At 39.7% G+C, this 26363-nt stretch overlaps 1 protein-coding gene across 4 annotated transcripts in view; it reads right to left on the minus strand.

Annotated features, from left to right (window-relative positions):
• Window positions 1-26363, minus strand: part of FER (FER tyrosine kinase) — a 467424-nt gene that overhangs the window by 102871 nt on the left and 338190 nt on the right. For all 4 annotated transcript variants that reach the window (XM_088838427.1, XM_055430188.2, XM_088838426.1 and 1 more), the window contains one exon: window positions 8106-8229. In XM_088838427.1, coding sequence (XP_088694553.1) covers window positions 8106-8229 — 124 coding nt within the window. The remainder of the gene's footprint in view (window positions 1-8105; window positions 8230-26363) is intronic.

Here is a 26363-nt window from a genome sequence, read left to right on the forward strand (position 1 = left end):
TTTGAGACATTTAAAATTACTGAGCATTCTTTTTTGTACTGCAGCAAAATAGTTTAGAAGCTAAAAATAAAAGTACAGCTTAATATATTCAAAATTGTAATCAGATGTTAGAACAAGAAAATCAGTCATAAATGCTTAGTCAACTGAGATTATCACATTTCTATGCTAATCTTGTGTTTTTAATTAACAGATAAAGCAGAAGAGGGTATCTAAACAGTAGTGTATAAAAATGAAAAAAACAAAATTTCAAGCTCTAATTAAATGGAGAAGCAATAACAAAATACTGCTGCATTCCAGGAACTGTTCATTAAAAAACAACAGAAAAATCTTGTTATGTCTTTCTAAAATTATGTTTCACAGGCTTCAGCATCCTCTTCTGTTTTTACTCGTGATCATAAAGAAACCAGATGTTGATCATACGCTGAGCCATCACAGCAAACACCACCTTCTGCCCTGAATTTCCTGATTGGTCAGAAGACCCATGGGTTGTGCAGAGTAGGCAAGTCCAGGGTGGATTCAGAGCTGGGGCTCTCAAACCCGACTCCCAGGGTCCACATCCTGGATCCACCATGTTCTTCTCATATGATCTCAGGCAAGATACTCAACCTTCCTAACCACAGTTCTCATGTTACAACGGGCCCAACACAGTACCTACTGTTGCCTTGAGGACTCACTCATTCTCCTTTAAGTGCCAAGCACTGTTCTAGCCTTTTGGAACCCAAGAGCAAATAATATAACTGAAAATTACTGCCCTCCTGAAGTTTATGTTCTACATATTGCATCTAAAGCACTTGATTAGCATAATACCTAGAATTCAGTAATCAATAAATGTCAGCTGTTAGGATTGTGAATAGCTGACTGAGACAGAACACTGGAATAGCAAAGAGTCAGGATGAAGTCACACATTTGTTTAATCTTTCTGAGCCTCAATTCCTTAATCTGTAAAGTGATCTTAAGACTGTTCCTATTAAATACATGGCAGATCATGAGACACAGAAGAGAGTAAAGAAAACATGGAGATGCATTATACACAAGAATGCTTTTCCAGTGCATTAAAACCTCAGAAAGAACCATTTCAGGTAATCAGTTGGATTTAAAAAAACAAAAACTCTCAAGAAAGGGAAAAACATAAATGATCACTACCATACCAAATCTTCATAAAACATGAAATCACAAAAACCAAAAATAAGAAGTGACATCTTACATTTATCTTAAAAAGTATACAAGCCTCAGTTCAGTTCAGTTCAGTTCAGTCGCTCAGTCGTGTCCGAGTCTTTGCGACCCCATGAATCACAGCACGCCAGGCCTCCCTGTCCATCACCAACTCCCGGAGTTCACTCAAACTCATGTCCATCGAGTCGGTGATGCCATCCAGCCATCTCATTCTCTGTCGTCCCCGTCTCCTCCCGCCCCCAATCCCTCCCAGCATCAGACTCTTTTCCAGTGAGTCAGCTTGTCACATGAGGTGGCCAAAGTATTGCAGTTTCAGCTTTAGCATCAGTCTTTCCAATGAACACCCAGGATTGATCTCCTCTAGAATGGACTGGTTGGATCTCCTTGCAGTCCAAGGGACTCTCAAGAGTCTTCTCCAGCACCACAGTTCAAAAGCATCAATTCTTCAGCGATCAGCTTTCTTCACAGTCCAACTGTCACATACATATGTGACCACTGGAAAAACCATATCCTTGACTAGACGGACCTTCGTTGGCAAAGTAATGTCTCTGCTTTTTAATATACTATCTAGGTTGGTCATAACTTTCCTTCCAAGGAGTAAGTGTCTTTTAATTTCATGGCTGCACTCAGCATCTGCAGTGATTTTGGAGCCAAAAAAATAAAGTCTGACACTGTTTCCACTGTTTCCCCATCTATTTCCCATGAAGTGATGGGACCAGATGCCATGATCTTTGTTTTCTGAATCTTGAGCTTCAAGCCAACTTTTTCACTCTCCTCTTTCACTTTCATCAAGAGGCTTTTGAGTTCCTCTTCACTTTCTGCCATAAGGGTGATGTCATCTGCGTATCTGAGGTTATTGATATTTCTCCCAGCAATCTTGATTCCAGCTTGTGCTTCTTCCAGCCCAGCGTTCCTCATGATGTACTCTGCATATAAGTTAAATAAGCAGGGTGACAATATACAGCCTTGATGTACTCCTTTTCCTATTTGGAACCAGTCTGTTGTTCCATGTCCAGTTCCAACTGTTGCTTCCTGACCTGCATAGAGGTTTCTCAAGAGGCAGGTCAGGTGGTCTGGTAGTCCCATCTCTTGAAGAATTTTCCACAGTTTATTGTGATCCAAACAGTCAAAGGCTTTGGCATAGTCCATGAAGCAGAAATAGATGTTTTTCTGGAACTCTCTTGCTTTCTCCATGATCCAGCGGATGTTGGCAATTTGATCTCTGGTGCCTCTGCCTTTTCTAAAACCAGCTTGAACATCTGGAAGTTCACGGTTCACATACTGCTGAAGCCTGGCTTGGAGAATTTTGAGCATGACTTTACCAGCATGTGAGATGAGTGCAATTGTGCAGTAGTTTGAGCATTCTTTGGCATTGCCTTCCTTTGGGATTGGAATGAAGACTGACCTTTTCCAGTCCTGTGGCCACTGCTGAGTTTTCCAAATTTGCTGGCATAGTGAGTGCAGCACTTTCACAGCATCATCTTTCAGGATTTGAAATAGCTCAACTGGAATTCCATCACCTCCACTAGCTTTGTTCGTAGTGATGCTTTCTAAGGCCCACTTGACTTCACATTCCAAGATGTCTGGCTGTAGGTGAGTGATCACGCCATCATGATTATCTTGGTTGTGAAGATCTTTTTTGTACAGTTCTTCTGTGTATTCTTGCCACCTCTTCTGAGTCTCTTCTGCTTCTGTTAGGTCCATACTATTTCTGTACTTTATCGAGCCCATCTTTGCATGAAATGTTCCCTTGATATCTCTAATTTTCTTGAAGAGATCTCTTGTCTTTCCTATTCTGTTGTTTTCCGGTATTTCTTTGCATTGATCGCTGAGGGAGGCTTTTTTTATCTCTCCTTGTTATTCTTTGGAACTCTGCATTCAGATGCTTATATCTTTATCAGAAATCATTAGATGAAATATTCTTCTTCCAGAACATATTTAAGAGAAATGTAATATATTCCTTTCTGGAAATCTTCAGTTCAGTTCAGTTCACTCGCTCAGTCGTGTCCGACTCTTTGCGACCCCATGAATCACAGCATGCCAGGCCTCCCTGTCCATCACCAACTCCCAGAGTTCACGCAAACTCATGTCCATAGAGTCGGTGATGCCATCCAGCCACCTCATTCTCTGTCATCCCCTTCTCCTCCTGCCCCCAATCTTTCCCAGCATCAGAGTCTTTTCCAGTGAGTCAACTCGTTGCATGAGGTGGCCAAAGTATTGCAGTTTCAGCTTTAGCATCAGTCCTTGCAGTCAATCTTAGCTTTCCTTATTTTGTTTTTCCACTGAAACTTAAAAATAAATTTGGTCTCATAACCACACCTTTTCACAAGATTTTACGTTTTTCAAGGTTTTGTAAATTCCTTTGAAATTACTGTCCTTTTTCAGTCAAAACACGTAGACTTTTAACCATCTTAAAATTATCTGAACACAAGGCTAGACATTCCCAGGTTTAGCCAAATTAAATGGCATCACCCGGCCCTGGGTAAGAAAGGCCCTGTTTATCTGGCCCAGCCCAACGCTCCCTGGACGTCCCATTTTGATAATATCGAACTCTCTGTACTTCAGGATTAAATCATGCCTTCTCATGAAATACAAAAGTTTGTTTTCAACTTTCCTTCAGCGAGAATATTCTTTCCCCTTGTATACAGTGATAAACCCATCCGTCAAGTATCACTCAACAATAACCTCCACAAAACTTTCCAATTACTCCCCACCATAGCTCCCACAATGACACATCATATTAGACCTTCTTGATGTTACTCCTATGGTATTTTGTACATGTTGTCACTAAACTGAGTGTCTCTTTGCATTATTTTCTGTCACGTCCATCCGAAGGCAGGGACCACGATTCTCATGCTGTTATCACCCTGGTACAGAACAGGCTACCGTCCATGTTTATGAAGTACCGGAAACATCACTGTTCTCAATGGACAAGGAAAACCTTTACTAAACAATAAAACATTTGCATTATTATATACTTTAATTTGTAGAGTTGTTAATCTTACTTCATAACAAAAAAACATCATTGTGGTAGAGTAATCAAAAACGAAGAGGAAGATTTAAAATAGAAAAAGAAATCATATTCTACAGTATGTCTCCCAAAACACCTTTTCTGGTGTTGACAATGACATACAATATCATGAAATTAAGAAATGCTTCCAACACTCCCAACAGAGTACGGTCTTTTACTCAAATACATGGCATTCAAGAATTTATCCTCCTTTATTACAAAGAACCCAGCACAAAACTAGTTTTTAAAAATAAACCCAAATAAAAATAAATCTTGCAGTAGAACACATCAGCAATAAAACCATAAATGCCATTACCATTTAAATCTAGTATAAGGTCAACCCTCAACCCACTTAACACTCAGAATAATCAGGTTTAATATTTTTTATAGAGTGACACCTAGCAATCTAATGCCATTGTAAGTAACATCCATTCTCAAAGTTTGCCAGTGTACTTCAAACATCTGTATGAAGTAAAAGGGAGAAAAAAAATTCACATTGGCTTACTGAATAATTATAAAGTAAATGGGGTTAATTTCACCTAAACTGAAACACAAAATATCCAACATTCTAACTATAAACAGAAATGGTTTCAATTAGAAACTTAGTGTATCAAGAGAACACTTCTGGAAGTGAAATGGAAATTGCAAGAACATTTTCCAATAGCAGGCCATTTCTTTATGCAATTACTTGTTTCCATTTTATAGGTCACAGTTTTTTTATCTATATTGAAACACTGCTCTGCTTTTCTCATGGTAATCAAAACAAAACTAAAAGTAAATAAATGTGCTCTTTGAGGAAGACGCAGTTGCTGCTGTAGCGGAGCTCCGTATCAACCTTTTTAATAAATCGATAATCATTTATTAAAAAAAAAAAGTAAATAAATGCATCCCCCACCAAAGTGAAGATATTATTTTGGGGAAACACAATTAAAAATATTTTCAGGTTCTGAATTCCAGTGACCTCTAATCAGTGAACAGTTATAAATTTATAGCTTCATGTATAATTTAAAGCATATTTAATATTTTGCTTTGATTTGTAGGACAAACACTTTAGAATTCATGGACATGTATTATATATATTTGGGGATGTCAAGAATGGAGCTTGGTGTCTTTCTTTACTTCTTGAAAAACAGAAAGGAAACTTTCAATTACACTTTCAGTTCAGTTCAGTTCAGTTCAGTTGCTCAGTCGTGTCCGACTCTTTGCGACTCCATGAATCACAGCACGCCAGGCCTCCCTGTCCATCACTCCCGGAGTTCACTCAAACTCATGTCCATCGAGTCGGTGATGCCAATTACATTTTAGAAACTTCAACTGAATTTTGAAATACCTCACTAAAATTTCTCCAATGAGGAAAAATACTCTTCACTGTAGTATATACTATATTTGTTGTATTTATATATTCATGCTGTATTACATAAATATATATACTTTTTATTTCTTAGGAGAAAAAAATGCATGCCTTGAGTAAATCAGTTAAAACTCCAAAGCAATTATGACTATCATAGAATTAGACATAGAGGAACACGGTTCCATAGCACAAGTCACTTCCATGAAAAATTCAGCAGAAAGAATGAGTTACTTTCTCAATATAGCGTCATGTATTGGTGAGATACTAAAATGAAAAAAAAAAAAACTGAATTCATCCAAAAGATCATTGACATAAGTGTGAAGAGGAACAAAAGACCACTGGCTAGAGATATTATAAAATTCATCTAGTAATCATGATTAACAAGAAAAGAACAGTAGATAGTTTAGAAGGTTATCAGTGAAAGTGAGTATAGAAAATATTACATGTTGCTATAATACAGCTAGTAAAATATCATATCCAAAATGTATTTATGAATCTAAAGACAAAGACATTCTATGTGAGAGATGACAAATATGGGGTTTTGTGTTAATGCTGGTGAGCACCCTAACAGATGTGACTCATCAATCACGGGGCTCCGTCACTGACCCTGGAATCCTCAACGCGCCACACGGACAGCTGCGACCAATTGCTGAGGCCTATTTGTCAAACCTGCTCTCAGGACCATCACTCAAGATGTGCAGTCAGGAGCCTTCCTCACAGGCAAGCTGCACAGGACTAGGTACAGTCTTCTAAGCTAGGTGTTCAAGCGTGGGCTGACTTTCAAAAATTTGTAAATGCATGAACATTTTTAAGCAAAAGGAGAAAATAAAAATTATAGCAGACAATGTTGTGATTTTGTAAGCGGGATAAATTTTTAAAAGTTATCTGCCATCAGCAATTTAAAATGATTTCAATTCTGATGACAGAAGCACTTTAAAAAAATACCGTCATCCATCTGCAAGAAAAGCCATCACGAAAAAGCAGCAAGAAATTGAATCAGCCATTCCCTCAACCACAACACACCAGCAACTAAAGAGTGTCACTGGTAACTGACAATACGACAGTTTCAAGAACGGGTGTCCATTATGGTCTAACGTCGTTGGCAGTCTAGCAGTTTTTAAAATCTGAGAGAGGATGAAAGACTGCAGTAGAGCATCTGACGCCCAAAGTAACTGTAATGCCCGCGCAATCAAATGACAGGCGTGCTCTGAACGGAAGGCAGTCGTCTCCCGTCACGTTCACCACAGAGTAACAGAATGGCCACACAATTCCTGTCCAAAACCAACTCTTCAAAGTCTTTTCAAATATCTATCATGTTGTGATTCAATCTACATTTATCGAAAGTAAACACTGTCACTCTTCATAGAAAGTAAAACAGGAATATGATGGTGGCTTAGTTTTCGTTGTCTTAATTTCCAGAAATATAATATCCCTATGAGATGGCTGGATGGCATCACCGACTCAATGGACATGAGTTTGAGTAAATTCCGGGAGTTGGTGATGGACAGGGAGGCCTGGCACGCTGCCGTCCATGGGGTCGCAAAGAGTCGGACACGACTGAGTGACTGAACTGAACTGAATATCCCTATTGAAATGCATTTTAAAACACATGTGATTGCTGAACCATGTATGAAACATAAGCTATAATTTTAGTTTCAGAATAAAACTGAATACTAAGCAAAACTGGGGTGGGCATTAAGTAAAAAATGTTCATTGAGATCAAATAAATGTATATTTCAGGTGAATACAGCCTTGTTCTGCTGCAATTCTACGTTGCACAACCTCACCAGAATATTGGGTCAAAGGCTACAAGCGAAACAGAGGAGGGAAACACATCTCAGTAACGAGCCAGCTTAAGGTGCACAACGGTTGCATCTGACACGAACCCTCCCCACACTAAACAGGACCATGTGCTGCTTCCAGCAGATAAAAACTGCATCAAAGCTTAAACCTTATTTCATTTATATACACAGCCATGTTTAGGCTCTGACATGAATCCTGCAAGAGATCTCAATTTTTATTCACATTTAGCAAAAAAAAAAATACTTTCAGCTATAAGCAACTAAAACCACAATCTATAAAGCATTAAGACCAAGTTGCTGGTCTTAATATAATTACAGCAAGTTTTTGTAAAATCTCCTTTCAAATAACTAGTGTGCTAAAATCTTTTTACCCGTGGCCACATATAGTCATGAATTATTTTACTATGAAGATTTTCCATAACTGTGTAAATAATTTCTTTAAAAAGAGGGAAGAACATATGAACAATACTATTCAGTTATAAGATTATAGCTGCTTATATGATTAGCTTGAGGCACATCTTATCACTATGCTATTCATGATTATAATAAATTTTTAATTAGTAAATAATTGTCTAATAAGGAGTTACCTCAGGAAGACAGAAAACAAGTGTTTCTATAAAACGTTAAAGAATGCTTTCACACACAATATGAAAACCAACAAGAAATACATGTTGTGAAAGAAAATTCATTGCTTTATGATAGCAAATACATCAGTTTTCTAACATCATATTAATAGAACTGGAAAATGTTTAAAAAATATTCTCCTTACCTGTGTATACAGTTTTTACTCTCGAGATAGGACATACCAGAAGCAACATCTAATGAAAATTTCACTAATTGTTTGAGTTTTATATCATCCTTCCTCTTTCTCAGAAACGTGAGGAAATCACCTCCTAGAAGAATCGACAACAAGAGAAGATCATGATGGAAGTTATATTTATCACCTATTAGATACACCTTCCAGAACAAAAAGCATTACACATGTAACCATACTTTCTGCTCAGTTAAGAATAGGAGAAAAGAAAATATGGAAAGAACACATCTGATTAGAAAGCAGACACTGTGAATTTTCTTAGATGCAGTTTAAGTACTTTAAGGGCTTCACACTCAACACATAATAATATTCAGTCATACTTTTTCCTCGGTCATAATTTCTCCACCAGTCTGCCTGGCTAAAATTTTCTAAGATATCTTTTTGTCTCTAATACCAGAAAAAATGTAATAATTATTATGAGTTAAATAAAAAAGTAAATGATATTGAATTAGTTACCAGATTCAGTGATTGCTTAAAATATTGAGATTATTGACACCATGATGTTGGAGAAGACTCTTGAGGGTCCCTTGGACTGCAAGGAGATCCAACCAGTCCATTCTAAAGGAGATCAGCCCTGGGTGTTCATTGGAAGGACTAAAGCTAAAGCTGAAACTCCAATACTTTGGCCACCTTATGTGAAGAGTTGACTCACTGGAAAAGACTCTGATGCTGGGAGGGATTGGGGGCGGGAGGAGAAGGGGACGACAGAGAATGAGATGGCTGGATGGCATCACCGACTTGATGGACATGAGTTTGAGTGAACTCTGGGAGTTGGTGATGGACAGGGAGGCCTGGCGTGCTGCGATTCATGGGGTCGCAAAGAGTTGGACACGACTGAGCGACTGAACTGAACACCATGATAAACAGAGTCAGAAAGAGAAAAAAGGCTCTGAGTTTGATAAGATTTAGCTGCTGAGCCAGACTGCATTTTCATGCATCAAATGGATTCCAGTGATATCTGAGAGAAACTCCTCAAACCAGCATGTTCCAAAAGAAGTGTAATGCAAGCCACTTAGTAATTTCAAATATACTGGTAGCCACATTTTACAAAGTAAAAACAATGAAAAGGTGAAAGTGACTGAAGTAATACATTTTTTATTTAGCTCCATTATATATAAAATATTATTAAATCAACATGCACTATTATAAAATTATGGTGAAAATATTTAACATTTTATCATTTTAACTCTTTAAAAAACATCTTGTGTATTTTACATATATGGGACATCTCAATTTAGATGCAAATTTCCATCAGAAATATTTGGTCTGTATTTAGATTTCATCAAATTCATGGTTAAAAAACATAGATTCACATAGCTAGGTTGTTCCAAAAATATTATACTTAAATTTTTCCAATAACTGAATCATAGTACTGGAAATGAAATTTTTAAATTTAAATCATGTAAAATTGAGTGAAACTCAAAGTTCATCTTTTAGAAGCACACATGTCAAAAGTCAAGAGCTCAGGAGCTACATACGGCCAGTAACTACCAGACTAAGCAGGGCAGCCTCAGACCACAGTCACTAACACCATGGCGTTAAAGGTTAAAGCTTGATTTTCCTTGCTGATGTACATTATAACGCATTGCATGAGTAAACAAAGTAAAACAAAACCAGTCAAAATGCACTGAATAAACGTTCTCTGAAAACAGTCGTTCCTACTTTTTCTATTAGAACCTCAGACATGAAGCCAGAGTTCTGCAAGAGGGATTCGCATTTTAATTGTCATTTCCTGATGTTTTTGATACTCTTCACCAGGGAGCTAGCCTCCTTAAATAGAACAACTCTAGAGGTGAAGATTAAATGGCTTTTTCTTTAATGAGAGTCTCAAGAAAACAAACACCGGCCTAACTCTCCTTAGAAAGTTCTTTTTCTAATCTATTTCCCCTATTCATAAATCAAGCATTACACAAATTTAGGTGGACTATTTACAAAATCAATAAGCTATATGCTTCAAAAGTAATCTTAATGGTGTCAGATTATTTACTTTTTTCTGTTCTTCCAAAAAGAATATCAAACTTATTACTAAGAACATTACTGAAATAGCTTCTATCAAGCTTGACTTAGTTTTCTTTAAAAAACAAACAAACAAACCTAAATGCAACAGTAAACAGCAAAATTTGCCACTAATTTTTCAACTTTAATAGGCAAAAAATGTCTGTTAAAATGGACTTGAAATCAATGTTTAGTTTAAGTTACTTCCTGGGCCAATATTCTCATATACTGTTAGACACATTTATTGATACACTGGCCTACTTTGGAAGAAGTGCACCCTTCTAATTTTGAAACCACACAGCCTTTTGTTTAAGCTATGGAATAACTTTCAAATGAAAGAAATCTTTCCTGGAATTTGATTAAAGCAGCATATGACATAACCTCAGTGTTCTGTGGAATCCTAATATTTCTTCTTTCCAAAATTAGCTCACATTCAGCACTTTTCCTTCTGCCTCCTGCTCTTTTTAAATTTAGACTTTCACCTAATCCTCCTTAACTCTCAGCCCAGCCTGTAAACCCAGTGAAGAGAAATGCACCTCTCTAGTCAGTAGGCTAATTTCAGCAAACAGCACAGGATGTCTATCATGTCATAACACTTCAATAAGCATTCTTGGATGAATGAGTAAATAATGTAAAAAACAATCTCCTCCATGTAGCTTATAAGTTACCCATGAAGACTATCTACATATGAAATTTTTTATTAATTTTAGTCATTTCTTCCTTAGCTCCTCTCCAATGGTGGGAACTATGCTGTTCAAGTACTTGCTAAAAATTAATGTTTAGAAAAGGATAACATTGAATCTCTTATGAATGGCACCTGACAGAGGCCATAAAATTCTTTAGATTCCAAAATAAAACTTAGTACATTTAAGACTCTGAGTTCACCTTGATAAGATGCTTCCGTAACACCACTGCCTTACAAACTGCATCATTTTAAACAATAATTTGCAAAGGAACAATTCGTAATAGGTAAGACTGTAGACCAACAGAGGCTTCTCAGGTGGTGCCAGTGGTAAAGAACATGCCTGCCAGTGCAGGAGCATAAGAGACGCAGGTTGGATCCCTGGGTTGGGAAGATCCCTTGGAGGAATGCATGGCAACCCCCTTCAGTATTCTTGCCTGGAGAATCTTTTGTCATTTTCACTGTGCCACTTTAAAGAACCTCTTAGAATGTGTGATCTATCCAATAATCATACATGCAGCACATATGTGTACATGCTTGCTTATGTATACATGAATGTAGCCTAGAGTAGCCCACCTGACACTGCAGTAAGATGGTGATGCTCAAAAACGTGTAAAACGAGATAATAACTCCTCTTTTGTAACTCTGTCTTACCAAGGCTTATTTCTGTATGGATATACCGCATACTAAGCCAAGACAGAATGGATTATCTTCTAGATTTCTTCAGTGATGAATTTCTAGGACAATTCTAATGATACACATCACACGGTGAAAAGAGCATGGATAGTTAGGCCATACCAACCTAGGTCTGATTAGCTTTGCAATCTGGGGTAAACTGTTCAATCTCTCTAACCTTCCTTACAACATAAGGATTCAGTTCAGTTCAGTTCAGTCGCTCAGTCGTGTTCGACTCTCCGCGACCTCATGAATCACAGCACGCCAGGCCTCCCTGTCCATCACCAACTCCCGGAGTACACTCAAACTCATGTCCACAGAGTCGGTGATGCCATCCAGCCATCTCATTCTATGTCGTCCCCTTCTCCTCCCGCCCCCAACCTTTCCCAGCATCAGAGTCTTTTTCAGTGAGTCAACTCGTCGCATGAGGTGGCCAAAGCAAACACCCTCTTCCAACAACACAAGACAAGACTCTACACATGGACATCACCAGATGGTCAACACCGAAATCAGACTGATTATATTCCTTGCAGCCAAAGATGGAGAAGCTGTATACAGTTAGCAAAAACAAGACCAGGAGCTGACTGTGGCTCAGATCATGAACTCCTTATTGCCAAATTCAGACTTAAATTGAAGAAAGTAGGGAAAACCACTAGACCATTCAGATATGACCTAAATCAAACATAAGGATTAATTCCTTTTATTTCTCAAGGTGGTTTTGAGTACTAAAATGTATCTAAACCACAAGGCAAATGTCTGCCGAGCACATGGTACACACAGTAAACGTTAGCATAACTTAGGCAATGGCAAGCCACTCCGGTACTCTTGCCTAGAAAATCCCATGGATGGAGGAGCCTGGTAGGCTGCAGTCCGTGGGATCGCTAAGGGTCGGACACGACTGAGCGACTTCACTTTCACTTTTCACTTTCACACATTGGAGAAGGAAATGGCAGCCCACTCCGGTGTTCTTGCCTGGAGAATCCCAGGGACGGGGGAGCCTGGTGGGCTTCCGTCTATGGGGTCACACAGAGTCGGACACGACTGAAGTGACTCAGCAGCAGCAGCAGCAGCTATGTTGCTGCGGTTATTTTGCATATAAAGCCAGCAACAGTTGCAACAAGGACCCCCTATCACACAACAGTTTTTCCTCACTCACCTCACTGCCTCCCTCCCATTGTGGAGAGCATGTATCTCATCTTGGCACTTAAGGCAACCCTAGATTTGTTTAACCCAGTATCAATGGAGTCCTGTTGCCAAGTGGCTGATTCAGGCATGTGCGCTTGGTTGCTCCGTCATGTCCAACTCTGGGACCTCAAGGAACGTAGGTGGTCAGGCTCCTCTGTCCATGGAATTCTCCAGGCAAGAATACCGGAGTGGGTTACCATGCCCTTCTCCAGGGGATCTTCCCGACCCAGGGATTAAACCCAGGTCTCCCACACAGGAGGCAGATTCTTTACCATCTGAGCCACCAGGGAAGCCAGACTCAGGGGTAGGTACACTGTTTAATTCAGGCCACTGAGATACAGGAGATAACTTTTAAAGGATGAATGAAAGAAACTTTTTAAGACAAGTACCAGGAAAGGAGCTTCTCTGCAAGTGGAAGTGTACAGGACAGCATGTGGTACCGCACAGGCTGGCAGCCTTGGGATGAAGCTGTCACCATGGACAGCAGGAAGAGTGAGGGAAAGAGAATAGGTTTTGGTGGCATCTTTGAACCACTGGATCAAATGCTGCCTCAAGAATGCCTTTCTTCTAGATTTTTGAATTGAGTGAACAAATAAAAGCTCTATAATTTTTGTTTGATCTGTCTCCAATACTAGCCATTCAAAGATTCTTTATGGATAAAATAATAACTGTATTAGAAGATACTGAGAATTAAAAGGATACTATTTATTGATATATTAAATGTCTAGAACAAGAAGAAAAAAATAGAAGTGCTTTGTTTACAGCCAACATTTAGTATGAGAATAGAAGACTGTTTTATTCATAACAACTCTTTCGCAAAGGTTTCTTACTCTGTGCTATGAAAATCTGATCCTACCTGTTCTTTCAGTATTAATGGGACTCTGAGGAGCTGATCATATTAAACAAACTCATAGAGATTATTATGTAAACAAGAATACTAATTTATCAATTTGTCTTTAGGGAAAGGGATCATCAAGGCTATTCCACTAATGACTTTCTGTCACTGAATCATGTAGAGATCTTAATTTATCTTCAAATAAATTTAAACGTTATTAAATTAAGAGATACCAGTCCCTAGTGATATATAAAATGCATAATTCATTACCCTTGTTTTTTAGGACATCAATTTACTCCAGAGAAGTTTGGTTTAGTTGTGTTCACATACACATTTAAAATAGGCTCATAATCAAAGCAAGTATTAAATTATAGAGAGCTATTATAGAGGACCCATTTATGTCATTGTTCAGAGTTGTTATTAAAAAATAAACTTTTCATCTTTTCTTCTCTTTAATTAGACTCTGGCTGTGGGCCAGCCCATCAAAACTCATGCGGGTACAAATTTATATGACAATCATTAACAATGAGTGCTGACTTAATCTGTGCTCTGTGAGACACAGAATAGATTTTGTATAATAGGAGGTAAGTTAAAACGCGTTCCTGAAGAAAAGGACTGACGCAGACGCTGAAGCTGCCGACACTGACTTCATGCAGGGCACACGCAGGAACGGCGGCTTTCACAGAGAGGGAGGTTAGGCCGGAGAATGCGCGGGCTGTTAATCAAGGTGAAGAGGGCTTCTTCCAAAAACTGTCACACACACACACAGACTACAGCACTAGACCTGAAAGACTCAGTAATAAACTGGACATGGGTCAGTCTGTGAGGGAAGATGGGAAACACGCAACACTGAAACGCTGAAAACGACTCCAAGGACACACTGGCCTTTCTGATACCACGCTCCTCTTTCTAAAGCAGCACCTGCAGAAGAACTTGCTCCCTGTGCAGTTCAGCTGAGCCAGAGGCAGCGCTGAGAGTGTAGTTTTCCCAGTTTAGATTAACGCATGATATGCATCTTTTCAGATGAGGTTCCTTAATAACCACGCTCTGCCAGCATTGCAGGGTACCGGGGCCTTTGGCATTTCTCCTTTGCAGATGATCTCTGACAACATAACTCTCTAATGGTCGTAAAAACAGTTCTCTGAAATAAAAGAGTGCCTTTCACAGTACTTTTTAACTTGCCGGTTCAAGGGGCGGCAGCTATAATCTTGCTAGACATTGTGTGGCCTGCTAAGACAGATGGAGAGTCAGGTTTCACAGACCTTCAGAACGCTGGCTTCCAGAAGGCACTCTGGAGATAATCCGCTTTATTACACTGTGGAGGAGAGAGCTGAACTGACTGGATTTTTACTTTTAAGGTGGTAATTTTGGTGATATAACTGAAATTCTAAGGCACGTGCCTGCAAACTATGGCCTGAAGAGGCCAAAATCAGCCCCATACCTGCTTTTGTAAGTAAAGTTTCACTGGAAAAACACCACACTCATTCCTTCACATGCTGTCTACAGATGCTTCAATCTCTGACGGTGGAGCTAAGGGTGGCCAGACACTGGACAGCCCTCAACACCTAAACATCTCACACCTGGCCCTTCACAGGGAAAGCACGCTGACCCTTGCTTTAAGGTATCAGTCACTATTTCATAGAGCAAGCGTCCCTCGTATTTAAAGCTTCTCATGATTGCCTTGGTTACTTTCAACCAAGATTTTACTATTCACTGTGTTTTCTCTTTTGTATGAGGGCTCAATAGTGCCATTTTTTAATGTTCAAGGAGGAAGCTGGAAAGGTAAATTCACCAATTAATTTTAAGTCCTAAAGCTGACACACATATTTACACAGAAAAATCATATGAAGAGTGAGATCATAAATCCCTGGTATCCTCCCAATCCACAACCCACCATCTGCCACCAGGACAAAGAAATTACATTCTTTCTCCCTGCTTTCATGCCAAACAACCTACTTTTCAATTTCGTGGCCTGTTATGCCCCTGAAAGCTGCCTTTGATATAAAGATAAGAATGGACGATCAGGTGTTGAAAGAGGTTAGCTCCTGGAATACCCTTTAAATACTTAGATGCTACATTTTTTTCTAAATAAAAAATTCAAAAGAATGCTTATTTTGATGTATGTATATACTATAGGAAAACCTGCAGAGAAAAAAAGAAAGAGGCATCAATTAAAGTTTCCTTAGATTTTTAAAGAGATGTGGGATGAAAAGACCAACTCAAAAGTACATTTAAATTTCATAAGAGAAAAATTGTTTATAAAAGCTAACAATATTTTTAGAAATTGAATTTATCATAGGCTACATATTTTACAGACATTAAGTCCCTGAAAGTAATAAAATCAGTGACTATTTTATAAAAATTATTATATAATCTTATTCTCTAAAGTAATGAGAAACATATTTGTATCTTCATGTTTACCCATTTCTATTGGATATGGTCAGAATTTAATTTATGCAAAGGTTTTAATCACAAACACATTTACAAACTATGAAACTTTCTATCAAAATTAATTAAAAAGCATTACTTTATAATTTTAAAGAACACAGTGCAGCAGAGAGCTTGGAATGTCAGTGTTGAGAAAAAAAATCACAAAAAAACAGGAGCATCTTTTTTCACTTTTTAAAAAGCTGTGGTAAAAACACTTATAAATTTATCCTCTTAATTTTAAGTGTAATACTGTTAATTATATTGACAATGTTGTACAAGCGATCCAGGTGAGCCACAGAATTGACTTTTTCTTTAACTTAGAAACCATTTTCATTATGGTAAAAAAAATGCATAAATTTTAGCATCTTTACTATTTTTAAGTATATAGTTCAGTAGTGTCTCCCTCTGAGATAAAGGTTTGATTCCATGTATACAAAGTCCAAAACCACCCCAAACGAATCTATTTTATAAGTCCGGAAAATGGTAACCACAGGTGTGTATACTTTTTGATAATCTATACTTACAATTGGTGTACTCTTCTGTATGTGTTATAGTTTGTTTGATCTGTATTTCACCCTGTATATAAACTAATAAGTTAAATTATTATTTTTTTCATGGGTCAGAGATAAATAGCTTTAGTGGTCACAGCACAGCAGGGGGCTGTTGTGGGTTAAGCACACACGGATCCTTGAACACAAAGCAGGATGTGTTTTGGGAGAGGAACCAGAAGTTCCAAAAGCTGCTGTTTTTAGCAGGCAGTAAGCAAGGCTACTGTCTGGAGAAGGAAATGGCAACCCACTCCAGTACTCTTGTCCCTGGGGTCGCAAAGAGTCAGCGTCACTCACTCAAGCAAGCCTGCTACTACAAGACGGGCTCGATAAAGGACAGAAGTGGCATGGACCTAACAGAAGCAGAAGAGATTCAGAAGAGGTGACAGGAATACACAGAAGAACTGTACAAAATAGATCTTCATGACCCAGATAATCATGATGGTGTGATCACTCACCTAGAGTCAGACATCCTGGAATGTGAAGTCAAGTGGCCTTTAGAAAGCATCACTACGAACAAAGCTAGTGGAGGTGATGGAATTCCAGTTGAGCTACTTCACATCCTGAAAGATGATGCTGTGAAAGTGCTGCACTCAATATGCCAGCAAATTTGGAAAACTCAGCGGTGGCCACAGGACTGGAAAAGGTCAGTCTTCATTCCAATCCCAAAGCAAGGCAATGCCAAAGAATGCTCAAACTACTGCACAGTTGCACTCATCTCACACGCTAGTAAAGTCATGCTCAAAATTCTCTAAGCCAGGCTTCAGCAGTATGTGAACCGTGAACTTCCAGATGTTCAAGCAGGTTTTAGAAAAGGCAGAGGCACCAGAGATCAAATTGCCAACATCCGCTGGATCATGGAGAAAGCAAGAGAGTTCCAGGAAAACATCTATTTCTGCTTCATGGACTATGCCAAAGCCTTTGACTGTTTGGATCACAATAAACTGTGGAAAATTCTTCAAGAGATGGGAATCCCAGACCACCTGACCTGCCTCTTGAGAAACCTGTATGCAGGTCAGGAAGCAACAGTTAGAACTGGACATGGAACAACAGACTGGTTCGAAACAGGAAAAGGAGTATGTCAAGGCTGTATATTGTCATCCTGATTATTTAACTTCTATGCAGAGTACATCATGAGGAACACTGGGCTGGAAGAAGCACAAGCTGGAATCAAGATTGCCGGGAGAAATATCAATAACCTCAGATATGCAGATGACACCACCCTTATGGCAGAAAGTGAAGAGGAACTCAAAAGCCTCTTGATGAAAGTGAAAGAGGAGAGTGAAAAAGTTGGCTTGAAGCTCAACATTCAGAAAACAAAGATCATGGCATCTGGTCCCATCACTTCATGGGAAATAGATGGAGAAACAGTGGAAACAGTATCAGACTTTATTTTTTTGGGCTCCAAAATCACTGAAGATGCTGATTGCAACCATGAAATTAAAAGACGCTCACTCCTTGGAAGGAAAGTTATGACCAACCTAGATAGTATATTGAAAAGCAGAGACATTAGTTTGCCAACAAAGGTCCATCTAGTCAAGGCTATGGTTTTTCCCGTGGTCATGTATGGATGTGAGAGTTGGACTGTGAAGAAAGCTGATCGCCGAAGAATTGATGCTTTTGAACTGTGGTGCTGGAGAAGACTCTTGAGAGTCCCTTGGACTGCAAGGAGATCCAACCAGTCCATTCTAAAGGAGATCAGCCCTGGGTGTTCATTGGAAGGACTGATGGTGAAGCTGAAACTCCAATACTTTGGCCACCTCATGCGACGAGTTGACTCACTGGAAAAGACCCTGATGCTGGGAGGGATTGGCGGCGGGAGGAGAAGGGGACGACAGAGAATGAGATGGCTGGATGGCCTCACCAACTCGATGGACATGAGTTTGCGTGAACTCCGGGAGTTGGTGATGGACAGGGAGGCCTGGTGTGCTGTGCTTCAGGGGGTCGCAAAGAGTCGGACACAACTGAGCGACTGAACTGAACTAAACTGAACTGAAGCAAGCCTACAGAGCATATCATGGGAAATGCCAGGCTGGATGAATCACCAGCTGGAACCAAGACTTCCATCTCAGATAAGAAGATGATGCCACCCTAAAGGCAGAAACCAAAGAGGAACTAAGAGCCTCTTGATGAGGGTGAGAGAGGAGAGTGCAAAAGATGGCTTAAACTAAACACTCACAAAACTAAGATCATGGCATCCGGTCCCATCACTTCAAGGCAAATAGATGAGGAAACAGTGGAAACAGTGACAGACCTTCTTTTCTTGGGCCCCAAAAATGACCGTGGATGGTGACTGCAGCCATGAAATTAAAAGATGCTTGTTCTCTGGAAGAAAAGCTATGCAAACCTAGACAGCATAGTAAAAAGCAGAGACATTCCTTTGCCGACAAAGTTCCATCTAGTGAAGGCTATGGTTTTCTCAGTAGTCATGTATGGATGTGAGAGTTGGACTATAGATAAAGCTGTGCACTGAATAACTGATGCTCTTGAACTGTGGTGTTGGAAGGACTCTTGAGAGTCCTTTGGAGAGCAAGGAGATCATACCAGTCAATTCCAAAGGAAATAAAATCTGATTATTCATTGAAAGCACTGATGCTGATGCTAAAGCTCCAATACTCTGACCACCAGATGCAAACAGCCAACTCACTGGCAAAGACTCCGTGGATGGGAAAGACTGGAGGAGGAGGTGACACAGGATGAGGTGGTTGGACGGCATCACCGACTCAATGGACGTGAGCTTGGGCAAACTCAGAGACAGTGAAGGACAGGAAGCCTGGCTGCTGCAGTCCATGGGGTCACAGAGTCAGACATGACTTAGTGACTTAACAATAACAAATGGTATTTGGGGGTTCACAGGTGGCGCAAGTGGTAAAGAACCTGCGTGCCAATGCAGGTGATGTAAGAGATGCAGGTTTGATCCTTGGGTCAGGAGAAACCCCTGAAGTAGGAAATGGCAACTCATTCATTCTTGCCTGGAGAATCCCAAGGACACAGGAGATGCACAAGCTACAGTGCAAGCGCTCACAAAGAGTCAGACAGAACTGAAATGACTTAGCATGCACACAGATGATAAAATATCAAAGGCGGGAGGAGAAAGGGACAACGGAGGGTGAGATAGTTAGATAGCATCACCAATTCAACAGATAGGAATTTACGCAAACTCCGGGAGATAATGAAGGACAGAGGAGCCTGATGTGCTGCAGTCCATGGGGCCAGAAAGAGTCGGACATGACTGAGTGATTGCACGGTAACAATGACAAAGCAAGACTGCTCTTTGTCTGAGAGGGAGACATTACCTTGTCCCGAGAAGCTGTTCACTACAAACACACCCCAGAGAAACGGCCCAGTAACGATCAGTCAGGGCCCTGTATTCTTGGCATACCCAGTAAGGTGAGTAGGAATGCAAGAGATCAATGCAAGAGCATCTTGTAACACACCTTAGTAATAAGCTTACTAGATTTCTAATACTGTAAAAAAGTAGATCAGAGGAAGGTCATAAATATAATGCAACAATATTTCAGCAAGCCATTTAACTCATCATTATAATCACTAGGTTGAAATGAACTAGACGGAATTATAACTAAATGGATTTGTAGGCTGAACAATGATACCCATGGAATCTAGATTTAAGATATGATGGAAATGTTTTAGCAAGTGATCAAGTATGACTTGGAATTCTATGCTTAATCCTCTCATTTTTCAAAATTTTTGGCAAAAATTTGGATGAAGACAAAAAGAACATGCTACATGCAGCACAAAAAAGGGAATTGAATTTGTTCTACTAATCTGACAAAAACATTTTGAGGTGATATCAAAAAAGTGAAGGGAAAGTCAGTGGGTCGTGTCTGACTCTTTGTGACCCAAGGTGATGTCAAAGCTGATTTCAAATATATAAAGAGCCTTTTTTTTTTTTTTTTTTTAAAAAAAAGAAATAAGAACCTTATTTCTCAAACTTCAGGTTTCAAGTAAGGGTGCTATTTTGTGTGTCGGGATATCACGTCTAAATTATTTCTTCAAAAATAGTAAGAGAAATGCTCCTGTGTGAGCTAACACTGTCTTTTCCACCTTCAAATATCTGCATCAGGAAAATTTATCTCCCTTTTTGCTTAGAGCAGAAAAGCTATGTTGCTTACCATTTAGGATTTAAAAAAATACAAAGTGAGTACCTGTGATGAGTGTGACATACTTCTACAATGATGAGTAGTCAATGATAAAAAAAGATGATTACTCATATTGGACAAGAGATTTTAGAGGCATCAAAGCTTCCTAGGATGGATGACTTTCTAGCAGATTAAGTTGGCTTAACTTGATCTATCTTAGGTAAACATACAGAATAAGACTGTTGACATTCTAGTGTTGTTGTTCAGTGGCTAAGCTGTGTCCGACTCTTTGCAACCCTATGGACTTCAGCACACCAGGCTCCTTGGTCCTCCATCTCCCAGAGTTCGCTCAAACTGATGTCCATTGAGACAGTGATGCCATCCAACCATCCCACCCTCTCTCACCTGCTTCTCCTCCTGCCTTCCATCTCTCCCAGCACGAGGGTCTTTTCCAGTGAGTTGGCTCTGCAAAGTAGGTGGCCAAAGGATTGGAGCTTCAGCATCAGTCCTTCTAATGCATACTCACAGTAGAGCTCCTTTAGGATGGACTGGTTAGATCTCCTTGCTGTCCGGCTTCCGCAGGTGAAGGGGCAGTGGGGGCTTACTGGCGGGCCACACAGGGTACCACCTCTCAAGACACAGACAAGGACTTGTGCAGCTACCCCACAGAAGGTCTCATGACACACCAGGAAAGGATACAGGGGAGACGAGGGTTCAAAGAACTTTAAGGTCTACTAAAGATTAATCACCGAAGAATTGATGCTTTTGAACTGTGGTGCTGGAGAAGACTCTTGAGAGTCCCTTGGACTACAAGGAGATCCAACCAGTCCATTCTAAAGGAGATCAATCCTGGGTGTTCATTGGAAGGACTGATGCTAAAGCTGAAACTCCAATACTTTGGCCACCTCATGCGACGAGTTGACTCACTGGAAAAGACTCTGAGGCTGGGAGGGATTGGGGGCGGGAGGAGAAGGGGACGACAGAGAATGAGATGGCTGGATGGCATCACCAACTCTGTGGACATGAGTTTAAGTGAACTCCGGGACTTGGTGATGGACAGGGAGGCCTGGCGTGCTGTGATTCATGGGGTCGCAAAGAGTCGGACACGACTGAGCGGCTGAACTGAACTGAAAGATTAATGGATACTCCTTCTTCCAGCAGTTCTCAATCTAATAAGGAAGATAAAGTAATTAGGGGAAAAAAACTATATTAAAAGACACAGTTGGGACTTCTCTGGTGGTCCAGTGGCTAAGACTCTGCGTTCTCAATGCAGGGAGCCTGCGTTTGATCCCTGGTCTGGGAGCTAGATTCTACATGCCACAATTACCAACCCAGAGTTATCATTCCACAACCAGATCCTGCGGGCAAGAAAGATTTAAGATCCAGCGTGTGGCAGCTAAGACCCGGAGCAGGCCAAAAGGGAAAATAAAAGACATGGTGAAACAGCAGTTAAATATATACACAAGTAATATGTGATAATGGTTCCAAAACGCACAGTGAAATCTGACTTGTGGGACCAGATAGAGATTCAGAAAGTCCATATTGCTGTGAAAAATGGAGTACGGTTCCAAGGAGGGGAAAACACAGAAGAACCAGCTGAACTTATGTTGAAAGGGAAAGACAGAAATTGAAACCAAGGGCTCATGGGAAGTAAACAGCCACAGAACCAAGACACCCATTTCTGTATGAGTTCATTTCTATTTTCATGTTGCTGAATATTTTGCACTAAACTGGCACGACCAATGATGAATAATTGAAGCTTTCTCCTGGGTAACTGCTGAGGGGGAAAAACTAAATTGGGTTCACTCTAATGTCAAAAATATTGATCATCTTTTTTCTTTAAGCTTGATTTTGGATATAAAATAAACACTAATTCCTTCTTTGGAGTTTTTCTAGTAGAATGTTACTCTGTGCTAGAAATAATTATCATTCTCTAGAAGCACAAGGATGTTTGGCCATAAACCTATACTCCTCTTAATTCAGATCATCATGAAATAGGTTCTCGATTACACTGAATGTTCTCAAATCTAAGTGGGTAAAAAAAGATACATTAAAGTTATTTGACTTATATGTTTCTCTTAGGATAAGTACTTTCAGGAAGGTGATAAGAACCATGCATGCAGTAAAATTCTAGTCATCTAAAGGAAAAGGAAAACAGCTGCTATACATTTTTAAGATTAACTTTAATAGAGTTTTACTACATAAGTTTGCAGACAGTCTTCTCATTCCAACTTTGTATTAGTTGTAGGAACTTAGGCAAACTGCTTGATTTCTTTGGGTTCCATCTATTACATAAAGGGCTTTGGGTTAGATGGACCTCAAAATTCCAATCTGGACCCTGAAGTTCAGTGCAAGAGAAAGCAGGGATATTCAGGCACCACCTCTGGGTTCCCTGTCTTAAGCCGCTCTGCTCTGGACACGCTGCCTGCAGTCCTATCTTCCTTGCACAGCAGCCATCCACTCTCCCCGCTGGGCCAGGGCTGGGGCCCCGTCACCTGTGTGTGTGGCCTGCCGACGAGGCTGGAGCTCTCAAGACGCTCTCCCAGTCCTGACACTCCCCATCCCAGGCATCGGTGCCACCGCTTCTCTGAAATCCGGCCCAAGCACCCAGGGTAAGTGCTTCCTTGCTTGCACACTTCACTCTGCACACCCAATGTATAACCTGCCCCCTCGCCTCTGTCACTTAGCCTCAAGCGTCAGCACTTTCACACAAGCACTTAGTTGTTCACTCTGGAATTAGTGAGAACTTTGGTTTCAGTGATATCGAATTTTGGCAAGAAAATGGAATCTGCCTGCCGTATTCTTTCACAGCTAATTCACTCACATGATTCAGATGTAAAATCCTTAAGCATCTTCCTTATTCAACAAAAGTTGACCTTTACCAGTGTCACCAGTTTAAAATGAATAACACAGCCTCTATTCCTTCGTAATCCATATAACTTCACTTTTACAAACAGCAAATATTTCATTAATTTTAAATAGATCTTTTTAAGTTATTATCTATGCGACCTTTTCGCAACTACTCACGGGAAGTTTTCCAGGTCTTTTATCATCAACTCCCAGAAGGCACATCCCAGTAGGTAACTCACTTAGTACACTTAGTACAACATGGTGTGCAACAGGCAATTAAAACTATTTTCATTAAAGTGATAGGTTAAATGTCACAGAGGAACCAACAAAAGATTCAGATACATGGGTGTTTTCTTCCAGTTACTGCTGGTCATTTCTTATTGGATACTATTTTCATTTAATGACATTTTATGCACATGGCAGAGGGAAAATGCCATGTACAACTGGGGGTTTCTTTTTCACTTTGGTTTATACTCTTATCAATGTATTTGAGAGCAAAACACAATGGCTATTTATCAACAAAGACAGGTTTATTAAACTACCAAGTGCATAGCCATAAACGTGACCACAGTGAGATCGTAATCCAAATAATGTAGATACACTGACAAAAGGAAACGAATTGCCAGAAACAGCTTCAAGAGCACAGGCTGGCACTGAGTCCAGGAGTGGGCTCAGGAGGACAGAGGGGGCTGTCCAGCTGCCAGTGGCTGAGCTATTGCACAGAAGGCCATGATCAAAACCATCCCAAGAAAAAGAAATGCAAAAAAGCAAAACGGCTGTCTGAGGAGGCCTTAAATAGCTGAGAAAAGAAGAGAAGCGAAAAGCAAAGGAGAAAAGGAAAAATATATCCATCTGAATGCAGAGTTCCAAAGAATAGCAAGGAGACATAAGAAAGCCTTCCTCAGTGTTCAGTGCAAAGAAATAGAGGAAAACAATAGAATGGGAAAGACTAGAGATCTCTTCAAGAAAATTAGAGATACCAAGGGAACATTTCATGCAAAGATGGGCTCGATAAAGGACAGAAATGGTATGGACCTAACAGAAGCAGAAGATATTAAGAAGAGGTGGCAAGAATACAAAGAAATATACCAAAAAGATCTTCATGACCCAGATAACCACAATGGTGTGATCACTCACCTAGAGCCAGACATCCTGGAATGTGAACTCAAGTGGGCCTTAGAAAGCATCACTATGAACAAAGCCAGTGGAGGTGATGGAATTCCAGTTGAGCTATTTCAAATCCTAAAAGATGATGTTGTACAAGTGCTGCACTCAATATGCCAGCAAATTTTTGAAAACTCAGCAGTGGCCACAGGACTGGAAAAAGTTGGTTTTCATTCCAACTCCAAAGAAAGGCATTGCCAAGACTAATTCATGTCAGTGTATGGCAAAAACCACCAAAATATTGTAAAGTAATTAGGTTCCAATTAAAATAAATAAAATAATTTTAAAAAGAAAAGAAAGGTAATACCTAAGAATGCTCAAACTACCACACAATTGCACTCATCTCACACACCAGCAAAGTAATGCTCAAAATTCTCTAAGCTAGGCTTCAACAGTACGTGAACCGAGAATTTTCAGATGTTCGAGCTGGATTTAGAACAGACAGAGGAACCAGAGATCAAATTGCCATCATACACTGGATCACAGAAAAAAGAAGGGAAAGAATCTGCTTGCAATGCAAGAGACCTGGGTTCGATCCCTGGGTCAGGAAGATCCCCTGGAGAAGGAAAAGGCTACCCACCCCAGTGTTAATGCCTGGAAAATTCCATGGATAGAGGAGTCTGGAAGGCTACAGTCCATGGGGTCACAGAGAATCGGACACGACTGAGCATGCACGCATGGCATTTCATTTAATCTGTCACGTAATAGATCTGAAAAATAGTTTGTCAATGAGTCCAATTGACACTCAACAGGAGAGCACACGAACCCCAAGGTTTATTAATATTTATGGTCAACTTTACTGTTAAAAAGTTTTAGAAGCATGTTCTTGAACTTGTTCAATAGTTTATACCTGCCTATGGATTATATAAAATAACTTCAACAATGAAAATTTTAGTTGCCTAAAAAGTGAAGAAAAATAGGTCAAATATTTAATTCATCATAGTAAAAATTTCTTATTTCCTTAGCAACCTAGATTGTTATTCAAATAGAAAAAACCATACGGCTCATGTTTATGAGATGGATATCACGCATTCCTCAACACTGCTTTGGAAATCCAAGAACATTTTGCAAGATCTTTGACATCAACATCATCTTTCCTTTTGGCAAAAACCTTGTCATTTGCCCTGGGATACTGCCAGAACATATCTTAACTTGGACTTAAAAACTGCTCTTCATAGCTGAATCATTTCCCACCTCAACTATTAAAATTACACTCTTCATAAATCTATCTCCAGTACACTCAGGGGGTGTAGACAGTTCAGCCAAATTATCTTATCATGTAACCTTGTCTTATATACTCTGGTTTTCTATACATCCAGCACATCTGAGAAATTGTTACTCTGCTCACTGCTATCCACCTCTGACAGATTTTGAGCTCTCCAGAGGTTACTTGTCCTCCAAACCACATCCTGAGTATCCACTAGTCTTCCAACCTTGATTAGTCTATCTCTCGTTATGAATTTCTGAGTCTCTGAACTGTGACTCTGCTTGAACTGCATCTAAAACTGTTTCCTGTGACAAATGCTTCATATTTTATCTCAGAATTCTTATTTCCTTCTTTATTTATGGGTGACTTTAGACAAAATGTTTGGTCTACTGCTATTTGAAATTCTGTTTGCATGTTTTCCAAAAATCTAAAGGCTTTACGTGTTAAAAATCAAGAAAGAACTTACTGCCCTACACACTGAGAGCACTCTTTTCTATTAAATTAGAATTCAGTCGCTCCCCCTCCGGTTCCCGCTTCCAGAC

Source organism: Moschus berezovskii, chromosome 8 (assembly GCF_049115385.1).
Source record: "Moschus berezovskii isolate FMDL1 chromosome 8, NW_MosBer_1.0, whole genome shotgun sequence".
NCBI lineage: Eukaryota > Metazoa > Chordata > Mammalia > Artiodactyla > Moschidae > Moschus > Moschus berezovskii.